At 38.1% G+C, this 20,594-nt stretch overlaps 1 protein-coding gene across 1 annotated transcript in view; it reads right to left on the bottom strand.

Annotated features, from left to right (window-relative positions):
• ITFG1 (integrin alpha FG-GAP repeat containing 1) overlaps positions 1-20,594 on the bottom strand; it is a 285,005-nt gene that overhangs the window by 233,233 nt on the left and 31,178 nt on the right. The window contains exon 6 of the mRNA XM_040253601.1: positions 19,884-19,978. Within this exon, the coding sequence (XP_040109535.1) occupies positions 19,884-19,978 (95 nt within the window). The remainder of the gene's footprint in view (positions 1-19,883; positions 19,979-20,594) is intronic.

Raw genomic sequence — 20,594 nt, 5'->3', positions numbered from 1 at the left:
AAAATATTACAATGCAAATTTTTAAAAAGAAATATTCATAATGTCATTTAGAGTTCCTACATGAAGAAGTTCTCCTTCAATGTTGAGAGTCATTGTATTTCCAAAGAAGTTCGTGGTTCATTTTGGAAAAAACACAGGTAATAAAATATTTTTGGTATTTTCTGAAACCATCAGACATTTTCACAAAGAATGTTTGAACCAGGAGAATTTGCCAAGTTCATGTTTACATCTGTTCTGTAGTACTGTCCTGTCTTTCTTAGTTCCAGTTACACTAGTGAAAGGGCAGCATAAGAGTGTAGAATAAAATTATCTTTCATCTCCTTCCACTTGTTCATAAAACTGTACCAAAGGACATGACTGCTGAAAAGTGAAAATCGCTCAGTTGCATCCGACTCTTTGCGACCCCAAGGACTATACAGTCCATGGAATTCTCCAGGCCAGAATACTGGAGTGGGTAGCTGTTCCCTTCTCCAGGGGATCTTCCTGACCCCGGGATCGAACCCAGGTCTCTGCATTGCAGGCGGATTCTTTACCATCTGAGCCATCAGATTGCTGAAGTCATTAATATAAACCAGCTAATGCCAACAACTCTTCCTTTACACAGCAGGAGTTCAATTGCATTCAGAAGCTGAGAGGTCATCAACTCAAATACTATGAGGCATAAGGATCTAACTTAAGAAGTTCTGCTACACCTGAGATCATGAAATAGTAGAAAGGCACAGGACATACAAACTGTCTACAGATATCTAGATGGGAGAAGCAGTAGGAGGAAGAGAACTGAGAGGCACTAAAAACAGGCCATTACTGACCAAAGAGGATGGCAACTAGTTAGCTCCAGCCAACTGTTGTTGCTACAGATATATAATTTTTAAATATGGAAAATCACACTTGAAAAATAGTAAAATACAATTCAAAATATTTTAAGCAGCATGGGGAAAAAATTAAGAACATGTCTGCAGAGTTAATTTGAGGTACTAGATTAAAACCTCTAAGAGATTATTACTTTGGTTACATATTTGTTCACAAAGAACCAACCCTGTTTCCTAGATTCCCTATATCAAACAATGCTGCCAGGTAATAGTCTGTAAAATGCACTAATTTAGTAGATGATATGAGGAACCTATTTGAATGGGTCCTCATTCACAAGATACTATCCTAAAGAAGCAGCCTAAATTTCCAGAAATCATTTTAAAATTTCACTTTTTAAGTTTACAAACTTTTATCTAGACTTCCTTTCCCTTTCTTTCTTTCCTATCCTGAAACATTGGGCCCTAAATGAAGATTCTCCATGTTTAGCAGAGCTCTGACTAGACTTAGACACCACACTCTGGAACACACACACACATTATTATTAACATATGATTGAAGGACCTTAATGGTGGGTAAACAAACCTACTCCCACCCTGCTTCCCTTATCAGTCAAATCATTATCAGAACTTTTGTTGTAAGAAAAAAAAAAAAAAAAAAGGTTAGATTGATGGGAGCCTGTTAAGTGTCCTGAAATTGAGTTTAAGGGGTTATAATTTTCATTTGATGAAGATTAGCAAGAGAAAACATGATTATGTTATTATTATTTTTAAACTGGGATATAGTTGCCTTACAGTGTTGTATTAAATTCTGCTGTACAATGAAGTGAATCAGCCATACGTATACGTATGTCCCTGTTCCTCTTGGACCTTGCTCCCAGCCAGCCCCCACATTCCCACCCTGCCAGGTCACCACAGAGCAACAAGCTGAGCTCCCTACACTGTACAGCAGTTTTTCCCCACTAGCTGTTTTACACATGGTAGTGTACATGTCAATCTCAGTCTCCCAGTTAAGCTCCCTCCCCTAACCCCCATTCCATGTCCACATCTGTTCTCTACATCTGTACTTTCATTCCTACAAATAGGTTCATCTGTACCGTTTTTTTCTCGATGCCACATACATGTGTTAATATGATATTTGTTTTTCTATTTCTGACTTACTTCACTCTGTATGACAGACTCAAGGTTCATCCACGTATCTACAAATGACCCAACTTCATTCCTTTTTATGGCTGAGTAATATTCCATTGTATATATGTACCACACCTTCTTTATCCATTTGTTTGTAAACTGGACATATAGGTTGCCTCCATGTTCTGGCTATTGTAAACAGTGCTACAATGAAGACTGGGGTCTGTGTCTTTCTGAATTATGGTTTTTGCAAGGTAGTAATAAATAATTCACTTGCTAATGCAAGAGACACAGGTTTGATCCCTGGGTCAGAAGATTCCCTGGAGTAGGAATGGCAACCCACTCTGTATTCTCGCCTGGAAAATTCCATAGACAGAGGAGCGTGGCGGGCTATGTTCACGGGGTCACAAAGAGTTGGACATGACTGAGCAATTAAGTACACACACACACACAGACACACACACAAACACAGGGTATATAGCCAGTAGTGGATTTGCTGGGCCAGATTACTATTATAAGGCATTTATTATTATAGGGCATTTATTTTTTATAACTTGAATGTTAAATTTTTAAGAGAAATATAATGAAGATGATTATGGTTGTTAGTAATCTTCTGTTATATGAATATTCAGTTGAAGACACGTATTTCCTCTACTCCTATGAGATCAGGGTCTTAAGGAGTCTGGGGGAGTTTGCAGTTTTAAGTTTTCCAATCTTGCAGTATTTCTATGAGTTAACACACATTAATTTAAAATTCCAATATGAAAACACACTCCACCTTCCAGAAGAATCCTCTAGATTCCAGAATGTAAAGATTTCATTAGAGATGATAATACTTAATAATGGAAAAAACTGGAGTGCAGGAGCTTGGCATTAATCATCACTAAGATTTTCAGATTTTTCCATTAACTCTCATTAAAGTTAATTTTCTTGAATGAAGGCTTTATAATACAAATTTTACAACTGCATCTGGCCTGACGATTTTTCTTAGAGCAATGAAGTCAACCTGCATACATCTGGTTTATACAATAAAGCTATTTACTTCCGTTAGCTCCTTTCCCAAATCCTGATCCTTTCTAATCTTAAGAGCATGTCTTTCTTATCATGTCTACTCATTCAAACACAAATGTTAGATAAAGTTTAATTATTAATATAATACACAAACTAAGCGTATATTACAAATTTATAAAGACGTCATACCCGCTAACTGTTTAGAAGCTGCCTTCACAATCACTATTATCCAAAACCAGTTCTTCCGGCAAGTGGAACATGGCGCCTACTATTTCTGAGTATCTATACTGATGCTAAAGGACGTTCCCACCAACTGGATCTTTTCTGGAATTCTGTCTAATTAGTTGTTTCATTTTTAACAGAATTCTTAGTTTTCATCACATGATGGGCTCATACTCAGGGGCCAAGGTTAGAGAAGAAACCCCAATCTTGCTCACAAAATAGTGGCTAGACATTTAAAATCAAATTCAACCTGAAAGTAACTTATTTGTTAAGTGGTACAATTCAATCATTGCAATGAATAATCTAAAATTTATGAGTAGAAGCTGTTAGTCTCTCTGATAACTGCTATGTCAGACTGAACTGCAAAACAATATATATGGTCAGCAGAGTTTAGCAGACTATTCCTCTTAAAAGTCCAAGAGCAGAACAGTTAAACATAAAGGACATGACTGAGCGATTGACTAACTGTCCCTTTTTATTTTCTTAAATATGTGGGGGCAGGGGTGAAAAGAGCATCTGGAGCAAGTACACTGATAAATGCCAAAATGGACACAGACAAAAACTGTCAGAGGTTCTTAAAATGTGTGTGCTGCTTTCGGCTCCAAGGGTAGCAGGATGGAGGGAAGAATGAGAGAAGAAAGGGAGACAGAGAGACCACTGACATGTATCAAGATGAGAAAGGAGACTTCAATTTCAAAGCGTGACAATGTGAAAAGAAAGTTCAGCAATTATGAAACAGACTAAAATGAGGGTTTGACTTTAGAATGCTGAAAGTGAGATCAGGGACAATCTCTTAACTCAGTGATTATAATGTGTTGTTCTTGGAGAAAGACTGTACATGACTGGGTTTACTTAGGATTAGGGTTTGAGCTGGAGAAGGCAATGGCACCCCACTCCAATACTCTTGCCTGGAAAATCCCATGGACGGAGGAGCCTGGAAAGCTGCGGTACATGGGGTCGCTGAGGGTCAGACTTGACAGAGCGACTTCACTTTCACTTTTCATTTTCATGCATTGGAGAAGGCAATGGCAACCCACTCCAGTGTTCTTGCCTGGAGAATCCCAGGTACAGGGGAGCCTGGTGGGCTGACGTCTATGGGGTCATAGCGAGTCGGACACGACTGAAATGACTTAGCAGCAGCAGCAGGGTTTGAGCATCACAGTGTAAGAGAAGTTAAGTGTTATTTGCTAGAGATGTTTGTAATGATGTGGCATGGAGAGAGAGGGAAGCCCAAGCTGGAAAGGGGATGGGTGGATATAAATTAGACGGGTCAGTTAGTGGCTAGGAGTCTCAGCAAGGTCCAAGAACTGTTGGATAGGCGTCCTAGAAGGATAGGAAGTGTGGTAGAGGAATGGGATATCTGCTTAGTGATTTGCAGGACAGTTTATTTTCTGGTACCTACAAGGCACAGGGAATGAACTGAGGTGGCTGAGGTGAGAAGGTCATTATGTTGGGCTAGGTCATCTCTGCTGACAATGATATCAGCTAAAATGATGGCAGGAGCTAGACAACTGCGTGGGAGGAATTATGTCTCTAAGAAACCAGAAACCTGGTATGTGTCAGTCATGAAAACTGGAAGATGGTGGGTGTAGCTAAGTGGTAAACACCTCAAAGGAGTAGGAGACTGCAGAAACACAGGGCAGAAATAATTCACAGGGGAAACTTGCCTCCCAGGGGACATCTGGCCATGTGCGAGACATTTTTGGTTATTACTACTATTTAGATGGTGACAGCTCCCCAAAACAATCAACCAGCTCAAAATGTCAGTAATGCCATGACTGAGAAACTCTATTAGGTAGAGGAAATAGCATAGCAAAGCCATGGTAGTGAGGAAAATGAAAGCCCATTCAAGAAAAAGATGACTTTAGTTCAGCTGAAGTGTGGATATCAGGAGAGGAAGTCAGAAGGTAAAGTTGGAAAGGAGGCTAAGATCACACTGTACGCAGGTTAAGAAACTATCAAGTAATTTAGAGGATAAAAGGAAAACACTGAGGATCTCTGAGCAAAGAACTGAAACACTGAGGTGGGAGGCTTCACATATGATTGCAGTCTTATTAATGACTTGTCTTTTCAGTTTAGAAGTACTTTTAAGTAAAAGTTTCATCACTCTTTAATGCTTCACTGATGTCTTATCTTCTTAACAACAGTAAGTCCCTAGATAAGAGACATCGGATTCCATAGTTAACAAAGCATACACAGTTGCCTAGCCTGAAATTCAGACTTTTGCTATGCTGCTCTTAACAGCATTGCCACACACCCCCTTCAATTACTAAAAATAGAGAAAACATGAAAAACTTTAATTTCCTCTCTCCTCATTCCCAGTGTATGTTTAGAAATGCTGAGGAACAAAGAAATGGTAGAAAGCCTGAGGCAAGAAAAGAAAAAAAAGATCTGAATTAATAATATAAAGTGAAAGTCGCTCAGTTGTGTCTGACTCTTTGCGACCCCAGGGATTACACAGTCCATAGAATTGTCCAGGCCAGCATATTGGAGAGAGTACAAATTGTACAGTTCAATTCTGGAAATACATGAAAGCAAAACATAGGTCACTAAACTGGTTCAATCATTTTAAGTCTTCCTCTTCAAGAAGGAAATCATTAATAACTCAAGCTTACAAATCTGTACCATTTTCCTTAGCTGCTACATAAATCTGTTCAGCTTATTTCAGTTAGCAGTTACTTTCTATAATGATAATTTATAAAAGCTTGACTATAACCAAATCAATATATTTCTAAGAAGAAAATACTAAATTGATTCAGTTTGCCTTTCCTGTTCCCCTCTCTGAAACAAATTAGATACCGAACAAGGTAACCAAGGCAAAAACGCCCTCAAATAAATCAGATTCTTTCTGACAGGTAAAGAATTTAATCTGCAGGCAGGCATTCTGTTCAGAATGACCATATTACCAAAGTGCCACTTATTCCTTCCTCAGTGTATCAGATGGAGCCCTAGTGACATTAAAGAGCTAATATGATTTCACTGGTGCTCTTTCTGGACTCATGGAAAGCTTATGTGCCAAGGTTTCAGTGAACATCCATGAAAGAGCAGCTCAGTTCTCCAAACCACATGCATGGATCAGGCTAGGTAAAACCTACAATGGGAAAATTTTTTCACATCAAGAAGGAAAGAGCTTCTCTCCCTGTACTTTCAATCAGCTCAGCTAAGTGCTTCCGTTGCTTCACAAATCAAATTTTCAGAGCTAGGCCTACTGTGACAGATTGCAGAGAGTATAAGAAATGTTACCAAGGTGCAAGCAAACTAATTGGTATTGTCTATCAATAGATAACAGATTCAGTAAAAATGAGACAAAGGGTAAATGGAGCAATACTATTAAGTGAATTTTAACAGAGCACTACATTTTCCTTCTTTAAGAAAAAACACTTCAAGCCATACATCAGTAGACATTAGTTTCCATCAGAACAAGTTCAGAAACCTCACATTCTTTCAGTCTGTTACCAGCTATAATAAAGTCTCTTTCCATTTCATGCAGCATACACTTAAAAAGCACATTTTTAATACACTGTACTTAGGCTCACAGTTCTATAAAAAGTTCAGATTTTGTTTTATCTCATATGACGGTTGTATTTTTATCCAACTGGTGCATCAGTTACTTTTTCCAATATTTTCAGGGGTTGAAGGCCACATGTAATAGTATGCCTTTTATCTCTTGATATTAAGCAATCTGTCAGTGGGTCATGTAGCTATGTATGTATGTGTGCTTTTATTGTCAAAAACAATACAGTGATAAGCAGATAGCTCTTTAGTTTTACCTGTTCATATATTAAAATGGAATGAAATAACAGCTAGCTTTATTGTGTTATGGGTTCCCCATGTGGCACCAGTTGTAAAGAATTTGCCTGACAAGGAAGAAGATGCAAAAAACACAGGTTCGAGCCCGCGTCTGGGTTGAGAAGATCCACTGTAGCAGGAAATGGCAATCCACTCTAGTATTCTTGCTTGGAAAACTCCATGGGCAGAGCAGCTGGTTAGGCTATAGTCCATGAGACCATGGAGTCGGACAGGACTGAGAGACAGAGTACATTATCATAGTATACTACAGGCCTTGTTCTGGACACTCTGCGTGTGCTCTCTAATTTTATTCCTTACAAGGTAGGAACTATTAATATTTACATTCTCATTTTTACAGATGAGTCTGATTTGTTCAGCTGGGTAGTGGAAGAGCCAGACTGGAGTCCAGATTTCCCGGATCCAAACCCTCCATTCTTACCAAAATAGTACACTGTCTTCCTTAGCAACTGGCTTTCTTTCATTTTCATTCCCTCCTTAGTCATTCAAATAGGTATCACTAGACACCAGGATTGTGTCAGAAGCAGGGACTAAAACGGAGAAGAGAGGAGTCACTCTCCTTAAGAGCTGATGCTTTTAAAGAAGAAATAGACAAGTGATCAAACAATTATTACAGAGTAGTAGCCATTACACTGGGGTTCAGAGAAAGCTTCCCAGAAAAAAAGAGAGGTCTAGTTGAGAGCCAAAGGGTATGTAAAAGTCAGCTAGATGAAAGGAGGGGAAGGGGAATTCAGAGCATTTTGGGCATGATACATAAAGAGACGGGGGGTTAGTGAGAACTAAGAATGGAGTACTGGGCAGAAACTAGACCAAGAAGATCCTTTTGTGCCATAATGAGGAGCATGGAATTCTTCCTGTTGGTAATAAAATGTCACTAATGCTTACATCAATAAGCAGTGGGGTTTTTTTTGTTCTATCTTGTTGTTATGATGATTTAAATAAGTGAATACACATAGACTGCTTAGACTAGGGTCAGGTTCATTCTAAGTACTAAATAAGTGGTAGTGCCTATTTTTACTATTAATTCTTGACTATTTCAGATTAAAACTATCAATAAAATTACAGCAGATTTGATACTTTGATAGACTTTTGCAGGCAGGGATGAGAAGGGATGGTGTGATGTGTCAGTCACTCAGTTGTGTCCAACTCTGTGCGACCCCATGGACTACAGCCCACAGACTCCTCTGTCCATGGAATTCAACAGGCAAGAATACTGGAGCGAGTTGCCATTCCCTTCTCCAAGAGGTCATCCCGATGCAGGGATTGAAACCGGGTCTCTTGCATGGCAGGCAGTTTCTTTACCACCTGAACTACCAGGACATCCCTGGATTAGGACCTGGAGAAGGAAATGGCAACCCATTCCAGTACTCTTGCCTGGAAAATCCCATGGATGGAGGAGCTTGGTAGGCTGCATGCCATGGGGTCACTACAAGTTGGACATGACTGAGGAACTTCACTTCACTTCTTCACAAATAACAGGTACTAATAGTTATAAGATAAGCAAGTGCAATATTGTACAAAAGACAAATATCTCTGAAAAGTTTCTCTCAGAAATATTCAGGTATAAATGTGTGAAAGCATCAGAGAAGTTACAGGAGGCTTACAAAAAGACATTTCTAATACTATGTCTCTGTTGTGCTTTCAATCCTTATCAGACAGTATCAAAGACAACTTCAGTTTTTAGTAAACAGGTCTCTTCATCTTTGCTGATAAAGATCAACAATGATTTAGAAGATTTGAATCAGTTCTAACTTGATACATTAAGAAGCAATTTATAAAATAACCTTATGTTATCTCAAGGCTTCAAACAGTTTAATTTGTGTTTTTAGAAAAATGGACAAAACTCGTGAGAAATGTATCCATTATTTTCTACATCTGCTTAGATAAAATTCCCAGAGCCAAAGTGCTTAAGTTTTGTATATAGTTCTGAGAAATCCTTTGTGGTGTTTAAAAAATAAAAACAAAAAACCCATTTAATCATACATGGTTGAACTTTTGGAAGCAAACACAATTTTTATCAAGAGCTTCCTTTGCAGGCTGTTAAATCTTTAGCTGAATGAGGCCTACCAACTAGGGACAGTATGAGCAGCTAAAAACATGCTGTCTTCAGATTCTGATCTGCTGCCCAAATTGTTACTATTCAACAGACATCCATCAAACCCCTATGAGGTGCCAGGTACTGTTCCAGGCACTGAAGAGACAACAGTGAACAGAACAACAGGAGAATCCCTGCCCTCATGGTACTTATGATATAGAATGAGAAGACATAGCAAAGGTAAGTGTATAGTATTCCAGCAGGTGAAAGTGCTTTTGAGAAAAATGAAAGCAAAGAAAAGAGCAAAGGGGAGTGCTTGAAAGTTGTAATTTCAGATACAGCAGGCCTTACTGGCAAATAAAATGACAGGTGAGTGAAGATGTGACGGCAGTAAAGTCAATCTGGAGAAAAAAGTTGAAAGAGGTGATATGGGTATCTGGAGGAGTAATATTCCAGGTAGAGAAAATAGCCACACATCCCAAGCTTGTTTGCAGTGTTTAAGAAACAGCAAGGAGTTTAGCATGTTCAGTTCAAGGCATCAAGTGGGAAAATAAAATATAAAGTCAGAGAGGTCATTGTGGGCCAAAGTATGTGGGACCTAGTAGGCCATTTTGTGGACTTTGGCTAGTTCTCTAAATGTAACAACAACAACAACAACAACAAAAAAAAAAAACCACTGGAAAACTTTAAGAAGAGTGATATGACCTGATTTTTATTTTTAAAGGATCATAGCAGCTCACACGTTGAAGACAGGATGTAGGAGGACAAGGGTGAAAGCAGGATAACAGTAACTAGAATAATTCAGGTGAGAAATGACATTTTCTTGGACCAAGATGGTTACAGTGGAGGTGGTGAAAGTGGTCAGGTTGTGGATTTATTCTGAAAGTAGAATAAAGAATATTGCAAGACAGACTTGATGCTGGGTGTGAAAGAAAGAGGTGGTGAGGATGACTCTAGCATTTTGACAGAGGAACTGGAAAGACAGGGTTGCCACTGAGGGAGACGGGAAGATTATTGGTTGAGGAGGTAGAAGTCTGGGAAACAGGGTCTGAAATATCTTATGAGACACAGATGTAGTTATGGCTGGTAGGTATTTGGATATGTGATTTTGGAATTTGTAGGGAGGTACCACCTGGAGATATATTAATCTGGGACTCATCAGAATGCAGATGATTCTTGGAGTGATGAGATTAGCAGGGGTGTGGAAGGAAAGAAACATAAGAATTTTGTATAGCTCCATAAATGCACTACAAATGAATGATACTCTCGAGTATTAAAGTGTATCTGAGTCTGAAATTCTGTTGAATTTTAAAACATTTAAGACAGAAATTAACGTGCTTAAAAATCAAGTTTAAACTTCTAAATACAGCATGAATGCAATGGTATCTTGCTATAATGCCATCCTTGAGATTCATGCTACTGTAGCTCTTAAGTCTAGAGATCTTGTTTTTTATCTTTGAACCCTTGGTTTCTGGTATAATATCTCACAGAGCAGTGGCTCAGTAAATAATTATTGAAACTGATGAATTAGTGAAAAAGTATTTGTGATATTAAAGAAATTTCCAGGAAACACTGAAATGAAAATCAAAACTACAGTGAGATATCACTTCATACCTGTTAGAATGGCTAGCATCAAAAAGACGGATTAACAAATGCTAGTGGGGATGTAAAGAAAAAGGAACCATTGGGCACTCCTGGTGAGATTATAAATTGGTACAGCCACTATGGAAAATAACACAGAGGTTCCCCCAAAATTAAAAATAGGACTACCATATGACTCAGCAATTCTGCTTCTAAGAATCCATCTGAAGGAAGTGAACACCTCACCAATGGATCAGCCTCTGAGTTCCTCCATTTGGCTACACATTAGATACTAGAACCCTGATAATTATTTGGCAAGAATAAGAAGGAGGGGTGGGGAATGCTTAGAGGGATTGTTATGATCTATCTCACTTGTCACAACCAAGATCTTATCTTTGTTTGATAAATGTATGTATGTATGAAGGATGTTATATTACTCTTTCTCATTACTTTGCACAGTGACTCCAGTCAACTAGAAGCATCCATTTGCTTAGGGCAGCAGTTCTCAAGCTTTTTGGTGGCAGGATCTCTCCACACTCTTAAAAATTATTGAGGACCCCAAAGATGTTTTGTTAATTGATATAATATTGACATAATTTACTATATTAAACCTTAATATTGAAATATTTTTAAAACATAAGAGTACATAAGCACACACATGCTGTCACAATGACAAAATCATTATATTTTAAAATTTCTGAAAAACTCTATTGCACCCTTGGGAGAGAATGAGATCACATTTAGAGAATTGCTGGCCTTGGCAAAGATTAGGGTTATCAAATAGGATGGCAAAAAAAAAAAAAAAGCCAATATTCAGCTTATTTCTAAAACTGGCAATTTTTGAGTCATTAGCCAGAAAGAAAGAATTTAAAGTCCCTGCTTCCTACTGGAATTCAGGGAGGAGCCTGTCTTTTTGAGATGATAGGGGTATGTATAATGGTATTTCTCACAGAAAAGAAAACAAATTATAGAGGGTCTAACCTAGTACTCTCAAACTTCCCTTGTTTTCTTGTGTAGCAAAGGGACTTAAGACCACCTGTGGTGAATGTAGACCACAATCAAGTTGAGAGCCAATGGATCTTTCATGGGCCACTATGGTGCAAAGTAAATGAATTCAATGGTAAAGGAAGAACAATGGACAATTCAAATGAGAAGGCTGAATGGAAGAGGTGGAACTCCAGAGGAATCCATTAAAACAAGATTAGATTCAAGGCAGGATCAAGTCAGCCAGGGAAGACTATGAAGCTCTGACTGAGCCAGAAGAGATCAGGAGGTCCCCAGCTGCCAAATACCAGCAAGACACCTAATATATAGGGGCCATCAACATGGTGGTGTAGAAACCTCAGAGAAGACCTTTCCCTCCAAATCCTTCAGGACACACAAGCTTATCCTTAGGCTGTCCCAGTTGCCACTTCTGCTAGAAGAGAAATGCATTAATATCCAGAAAAACTGAATATTTAACTAACAAATTAAAACCCTCAAGAGACTAAGATATAAACTTTTGACTGAGAAGTTTAAATTCTGTTTCTCCAATACCTGCCCAAGGCATAGAGTTTTGATTCTAGAAAACAAAGGTTATATTTCCTATGTTGTAACTTCTTAAAATTTTAATGCCACTATTTATGATAATCCTTTTGAAGAGAGTCTACTTTTAACTAAAATAAATATCTTATTTAACTGACCAATGATTCAGACAGTTCCTTTTATTTATAGCAAACCTGTAAGAAGGATTTGATGACACACATGCTCGGTAAGGCAGGACATAAGTACATAAGTGCAGAAATTAATTCCTCAATAACAAGGCAGAAATTAGAAAGAGGTCTGTGCTACTGAATAAAGAACCCTCTGGCTCAGTGCATGTTTAGTCATGTCTGACTCTTTGTGACACCATGGACTATAGCTCCCCGAGGCGCCTCTGTTCCATGGATTTTACAGGCAAGAATACTGTAGTGGGTTGCCATTTCCTCCTCCAAGGATCTTCCTGACCCAGAGATTGAACCCATATCTCCCACCTTTCTAGGCAGACTTTTTACCACTATCAATTCAGAGAGACGTGCATCTAAAGATATAACAAAAATAACAAGAAAATTCCACTGGATCAAAGATTTAAGTGCAAAATCATAAAAGCACCAATAATATTTCAATGGCATTTTCTAAGATAAATGAAATAAGTCAGACAGAGAAAGACAAATACCCATATGATCTCTTATATGAGGAATGTAAAACAAACCAACCAGAACAAAACCACCCCAGCTCATCTTGGGTATAATCAAACAAGTGACCAGAAAGGCAGGACAGGCCCAGTCCACAGGACATTTAGAAGATACAATTAAAGTTTAGAAAGCATCTGATAAGTAATGAGGAACCAAGGAAGGTTTCTGATAGGAGAGTGGCCGGGGCCTCAGCAGAATGTACAGGATGAATCCAAAGAAGCAAGAGAAGAGGACAAAGACCCACTTAGGAGGGCTTTAAAATATCTGGGTTCATCCTGTCTACTTTGGTTCTATGTGGAAACCATGTAGCACTGTAGTCATCTAGGAGGTCTGATTTAAGCGGCAGAGGAGAAAACTGCCCATCACAAAATATCTTCCCATTGACTCTGATAAAGTGGTAATTATTTTTATATTACTCAGTGCTCATGGGACTTAAGGCCTCTTTTGAAATTCATGTGCTGTGTGGCCAGGGAAAATCTGCAGCAGCAAATCTTTATCTTGTTTTCATTGGTTTACCACTCAGGCTATGCAGATACTCAGCAAAAGATTTTTTTTTTTTTTTTGGATAAACGGTAAGAGAAAAGTTTACTACAAAGGATGAAATCAATGTTGTGAAAAATTCAGGGCAATTGGGGGTCAGATTAAGAGCAATCAGCTGACTGAAGCAGAGAGAGTGATGTCACCAGAGCCCCTAAGGGTCAAAGAGGCCAAGAAAGTACGGATGAAGGAACCTCAGGAAAGGTTTCACCCTTTTTACAGCTGTACTTAAGGCCGGCAGCTCTAACCATAGTCCCTTTCATTCCTCATTCTTGGATACTGAGTGTAGGATGGGAGAATACTAAAAATGTCTTGGTATTATTTCGTTGAAGAATACATCTTGAAATCACATATCTGTGTTCACATTACCAGTGCAGTCACAGCTTTTTTGAATAAATTAGTGAAGTTCACCAGTAGTTCAGTAAGTAAAAATATGCTTTACAGAAATTATATGCATTTACTTTTGGATATTCCAATTGCTGTAATGAAATAAACTGTAATCACAACATTTTAAAATAAAACAAAAATCTATTGAGATATCTTATCTTTTCGGACATATTTTCCAACATCTGACAATAACCATAATTACTCTTTCATAAAAAAAAAATATATTGGGCTTCCGTGGTTAAGAATCTGCCTTATAATGAACTGAATATTGGTTCAATTCCTGGTTCAGGAAGATACCATATGCCACAAGGCAACTAAGATCCATGCGCCACAGCCACTGAGCCAGTACTCTAAGGCCCATGAGGCACAACTACTGAAGCCTGCATGCTCTAGAATACATTCTCCACAACAAGAGAACCCCCAGTAATGTGGAGCCCACTCGCCACAATGAGAGAAAGTCCAAGTGCAGCAAAGAAGGCAAGCACAGCTGAAAATAACTAATAAATTAATTAATTTAAAAAATTACTTAAAGGCAGAGTCAGTATGTTGAGGGAAGTCTAATATTAAATGGAAGGAGATAATAGAACATGAGCCTATAACTACAGAACATCCTCATCTTGAAAAAACAAGCTTTTAAAGACAATTTCCAGGACAATGTACAAAATCCCTTATTTTTTGTTTACACATGATTCAGCTTATATGCCACAATAAAAGTAACCTCTCTTTTTTTAAAGTCTCCTCTTTCCAATCTGAGCTCTTGTTCAGGAACCTAAACTCTTAGAACCATGAAAAACTTACAAAGCAAAAGGCTTAATCTGTGACCTAGTATGTTTTAAAAAGTGAAATCCAAAGTAAATTCAAACACTAAAATTTTCTTAACTTTGCAAACTGTATCTTGATAACGAAAATGCTCTAATAAAATTTATAGTCACCCAGAATAAGAAGTTTCAATTATAAAATATTAGCTATTTGCTTTTCAAATAAATTTTAGGAGTTTAATGTTGAAATACTTTTCAAGGAAGGAAATTTTATTACTTTTAGCAACCACCAGGCATGCTTCACTCATTTGCAATTAGTATACTATATAAAAATAGAATTGTAAAAGCAGATTAGAAGTGTTTGAAAACTGGCTAAAAAAAATTGTAAGAACAAGAAATAAGAGAAAAAGAAACAAAAGGCATCCAAGTTAGAAGGAGAAAAGCAAAATTATCTCTCTTCATAGGTGATATGAACTTATATGCAGAAAACCCTAAAAATTCTACAAAAAAAAACCACCAAAAACCGTTAGGACTAATAAATGAATTCAGAAAACTAGCAGGATACAAAATTAACATGCAAAAATCAGTTGTATTTCTATACACTTAAAACATAAAATCCCAAAAGGAAATGAAGAAAGATTTCATTTACAATAGGTCAAAATGAATAAAATACTTAAGAATTAACCACGGAGGTAAAAGACTTGTAGAATAAAAACTACAAAACAATATTAAATCATTAAAAAGACAAACAAATGAGAACACACTGCATTTTCATGAACTGAAAAACAATGTGTTAAGACAGCAATATTACCCAAAGTGACCTATAGATTCAGAATGATCCTTATCACGATTCCAATGGCACTGCTTATAGATATGAAAAAAAAAAAAAAGTCCTAAAATTCATGTAGAATCTCAAGGGACAACCTCAAAGAGTCAAAACAATGTGGAAAACAAATGAAGTTGGAAGACTCACACTTTCTCATTATTATATATATTACAAGGCTTTGGTAAATAAAACAGTGTGGTACTAGCATAAACACAGGGGACCATATAGATCAGTGAAATAACACAGAACCCAAAAACAAATCCTTGAGTATATGGTAAACTGATTTTGACAAGAGTGGTTAAGACTATTCAATGTGGAAATGACAAGTCTTTTAAATAAATGTTACAAGGGAAACTCCACTGAGTTTTGCCAAGAGAATGTACTGGTCATAGCAAACACTCTCTTCCAACAACACAAGAGAAGTCTCTACACACGGGCATCACCAGATGGTTAACATCGAAATCAGATTGATTATATTCTTTGCAGCCAAAGATGGAGAAGCTCTGTAGAGTCAACAAAAACAAGACCAGGAGCTGACTGTGGCTCAGATCTTGAACTCCTTATTACCAAATTCAGACTGAAATTAAAAAAGTAGGGAAAACTGCTAGACCATTCAGGTATGACCTAAATCAAATCCCTTATGATTATACAGTGGAAGTGAGAAATAGATTTAAGGGCCTAGATCTGATAGATAGAGGGCCTGATGAACTATGGAATGAGGTTCAGGACGTTGTACAGGAGACAGGGATGAAGACCATCCCCAAGGAAAAGAAATACAAAAAGCAAAATGGCTGTGTGGGGAGGCCTTACAAATACCTGTGAAAAGAAGAGAGGCAAAAAGCAAAGGAGAAAAGGAAAGATACATCCATTTGAATGCAGAGTTCTAAAGAATGGCAAGGAGAGACAAGAAAGCCTTTCTCAGCAATCAATGCAAAGAAACAGAGAAAATAAAGAATGGGAAAGACTAGAGATCTCTTCAAGAAAATTAGAGATACTAAGGGAACATTTCATGCAAAGATGGGCTCGATAAAGGACAGAAATGGTATGGACCTAACAGAAGCAAAAGAGATTAAGAAGAGGTGGCAAGAATACACAGAAGAACTGTACAAAAAAGATCTTTACAACCCAGATAATCATGATATTGTGATCACTCACCTAGAGCCAGACATCCTGGAATGTGAAGTCAAGTGGGCCTTGGGAAGTATCACTATGAACAAAGCTAGTGGAGGTGACAGAATTGCAGTTGAGCTATTTCAGATACTGAAAGGTGATGCTGTGAAAGTGCTGCACTTAATGTGCCAGCAAATTTGGAAAACTCAGCAGTAGCCACAAGACTGGAAAAAGTCAGTTTTCATTCCAATCCCAAAGAAAAGCAATGCCAAAGAATGCTCAAACTACTGCACAATTCCACTCATCTCACATGCTAGTAAAGTAATGCTCAAAATTCTCCAAGCCAGGCTTCAGCAATACGTGACCATGAACTTCCAGATGTTCAAGTTGGTTTTAGAAAAGGCAGAGGAACCAGAGATCAAATTGCCAACATCTGCTGGATCATGGAAAAAGCAAGAGAGTTCCAGAAAAATATCTATTTCTGCTTTATTGACTATGCCAAAGCCTTTGACTATGTGGATCACAATAAACTGTGGAAAATTCTGAAAGAGATGGGAATACCAGACCACCTGACTTGCCTCTTGAGAAATCTGTATGCAGGTTAGGAAGCAACAGTTAGAACTGGACATGGAACAACAAACTGGTTCCAAACAGGAAAAGGAGTACATCAAGGCTGTATATTGTCACCCTGCTATTTAACTTACATGCAGATTATATCAGTAGAAACACAAGGCTGGAGGAAGCACAAGCTGGAATCAAGATTGCCAGGAGAAATATCAATAACCTCCAATATGCACATGACACCACCCTTATGGCAGGAAGTGATGAAGAACTAAAGAGTCTCTTGATGAAAGTGAAAGAAGAGAGTGAAAAAATTGGCTTAAAGCTCAACATTCAGAAAACGAAGATCATGGCATCCGGTCCCATCACTTCATGGCAAAGAGATGGGGAAACAAGTCAGGAAATAGTGCCTGACTTGATTTTCCTGTTCTCTAAAATCACTGCAGATAGTGACTGCAGCCATGAAATTAAAAGACTCTTCCTCCTTGGAAGGAAAGTTATGACCAACCTAGATAGCATATTCAAAAGCAGAGACATTACTTTGCCAACAAAGGTTCGTCTAGTCAGGGCTATGGTTTTTCCAGTGGTCATGTATGGATATGAGAGTTGGAATATAAAGAAAGCTGAGCGCCGAAGAACTGACGCTTTTGAATAGTGGTGTTGGAGAAGATTCTTGAAAGGCCCTTGGACCGCAAGGAGATCCAACCAGTCCATCCTAAAGGAAATCAGTCCTGGATGTTCATTGAAAGGACTGATGCTGAAGCTGAAACTCCAATACTTTGGCCTCCTGATGCAAAGAGCTGACTCACTGGAAAAGACCCTGATACTGGGAGGGATTGGGGGCAAGAAGAGGAGGGGACGACAGAGGATGAGATGGTTGGATGCCATCACCGACTCAGTGGACATGGGTTTGGGTGGACTCCCGGAGTTGGTGATGGACAGGGAGGCCTGGCGTGCTGTGGTTCACAGGGTCGCAAAGAGTCAGATACGACTGATGGACTGAACTGAACTGATGAAGAGTGCATCATATGAAATGTTGGGCTGGATGACTCACAAGCTGGAATCAAGATGCCAGGGAAAATATCAACAACCTCAGATATGCAGATATCACTCTAATAGCAAAAATCAAAGAGGAACTAGAGTCTCTTGATGAGAGTGAAAAAGGAGAGCTAAACAGCTGGCTTAAAATTCAGCACTGAAAAAACTAAGATCATCACATCTAGTCCCGCTACTTCATGGCAAATTGAAGGGGAAAAAGTGGAATTAGTATAGGTTTTCTTTTCTTGGGCTCAAAATCAGGGCAGATGGTGAATGCAACCATAAAATTAAAAGAGTCTTGCTCCTTGGAGAGAAAGATATGAGAAACCTAGATAGCATATTAAAAAGCAGAGACATCATTTTGCCGACAAACATCTGCATAGTCAAAGCTATGGTTTTCCCAGCAGTCCTGTACCGATGTGAGAGTTGGACCATAAAGAAGGCTGAATGCTAAAGAACTAATGCTTTTGAACTGTGGTTCTGGAGAAGGCTCTTGAGAGTCTGTTGGACTGTAAGGATATCAAACAAGTTAGTCCTGAAGGAAATCAACCTTCAACATTCATTGGAAGGACTGATGATAAAGCTAAAGCTCCAGCTCCAATACTTTGGCCACCTGATGCAAAGAGCTGATTCACTGGAAAAGACCCTGGGGCTGGAAAAGACTGCGGGCAGGAAGAGGAGGGGGTGATAGAGAATGAGATGTCTGAATGGCATCATCGACTCAATGGACATGAATCTGAGCAAACTCTGGGAGACAGTGGAATACAGAAGAGCCTGCCCTGCTGCAGTCTAAGGAGTGAGACTTAAAACTTAGTGACTGAACAACAAAAATTAAGAGAATTTTGTTCCTTTTTTTCCTTAAGTTCGAAAATGATCTTGTGGTTGTTAAAAATTAACAACCTGTCTTAGTGGCTCAGACAGGAGAGAATCTGTCTGCAATGCAGGAGACCTGGGTTTGATCCCTGTGTCAAGAAGATCCTCTGTAGAAGAAAATGGCTACCCACTCCAGTATTCTTGCCTGGAGAATTCCATGGATAGAGGAGCCTGGCAGGCTACAGCCCATGTGGTTGCAAAGAGTTGGACATGACTATAGATTGAAATATTTATAAATGAAATGATAAAATGTTTGAAATGTTAAATTTATTTAGGTGGGAGGGGCTCATGAGTGATTATACAAATGAAACAAGATTAGCCATATACTGATTATTGTTGAAGCTGCTGCTGCTGCTAAGTCGCTTCAGTCGTGGCTGACAGCCCACCAGGCTCCGCAGTCCCTGGGATTCTCCAGGCAAGAACACTGGAGGGGGTTGCCATTTCCTTCTCCAATGCATGAAAGTGAAAAGTGAAAGTGAAGTTGCTCAGTGGTTTCTGACTCTTAGCGACCCCATGGACTGCAGCCTACCAGGCTCCTCTGTCCATGGGATTTTCCAGGCAAGAGTACTGGAGTGGGGTGCCATTGCCTTCTCCGATTGTTGAAGCTAGGTGATGATTAAATATGTGTATATCATACTATTCTGCCTACTTTTCTGTATTTAACATTTTTCATAATAAAAATTAAAAACAATCTTTGTAATTTTTAATACATAAGGTAAGCATTTTTCTTATAATTAAATATATAGCATTTATTAGTCAATAATTCAAATTTTGATATGATTAACAAACAGCAAAATATAACTATAGGTATATTTTATTACATCCAGTACTTTTTACATTTTCCTGATATCACTGACTTCCTTGAAACCTTTTCACATTTTGGTTTCAATGTTCAATTCAACAGCAAATGTTTCCTAGGAACACAGCAAATATTTCACCATTTTTTGGCATCCAAAAAGAAATATTTTACGTTTATGTGCAACTCACCTGCTGTAAAATCTTCAGTCAGATCAATGAATGCATGAGAATGTGGAATTCGCATTTTATTTCTAGTGGTCAATGCAGGATGCCATGATAAATTTCTAAAAAAAAAAAAAAAAAATTTTTTTTCCTTAGGATAAACAGCAAATGACTACTGTTTTAAAACAAAAATTTCTGCAAGTGAGATATTTTAAAAACTCATTTACTCTTAGTTTTTTTACATACTCTAAACTTTACTCCTTTGAAGTGCACAATGTAGAGGTTTTAGAGTATGTTCACCATGTGTAGTATGTGCAGCCATCACCACAATCTAATTTCAAAACATTTTTTTGTTACTGTGTTGAACTGTAGATCGACATCTGACTTGTTTCCTCGCTTGGCTAGTTAAAGTAAATGCTGTTATGAATATTCATGTACAAGTTTTTCTGTGGACATATACATATGTTTTTGATTTTTCTGAGTATACATAAGAGTAGAATTCCTGAGTCACATGGCAATTCCATACTTTCTGAAGAACTGTCAAACCATTTTCCAAAGTGGCTTCATCATCCAACATTCTCAGTAGATATGTATGGGTGTCGCAAGATCTCCGTTACACTGTAAACACTTATTACTGTCCCTTTCTTTTATTATAGGTATCCTGAAAGATTCTTACGGTTTTGATTTCTATTTTCCTGATGTCCAGTGATGTTCACCATGTTTTCATGTGCTTAATGG

Source organism: Oryx dammah, unplaced genomic scaffold, assembly GCF_014754425.2.
Source record: "Oryx dammah isolate SB20612 unplaced genomic scaffold, SCBI_Odam_1.1 HiC_scaffold_13, whole genome shotgun sequence".
In the NCBI taxonomy this organism is placed as follows: domain Eukaryota; kingdom Metazoa; phylum Chordata; class Mammalia; order Artiodactyla; family Bovidae; genus Oryx; species Oryx dammah.
This window is presented reverse-complemented; position numbering and strand designations above follow the sequence as displayed.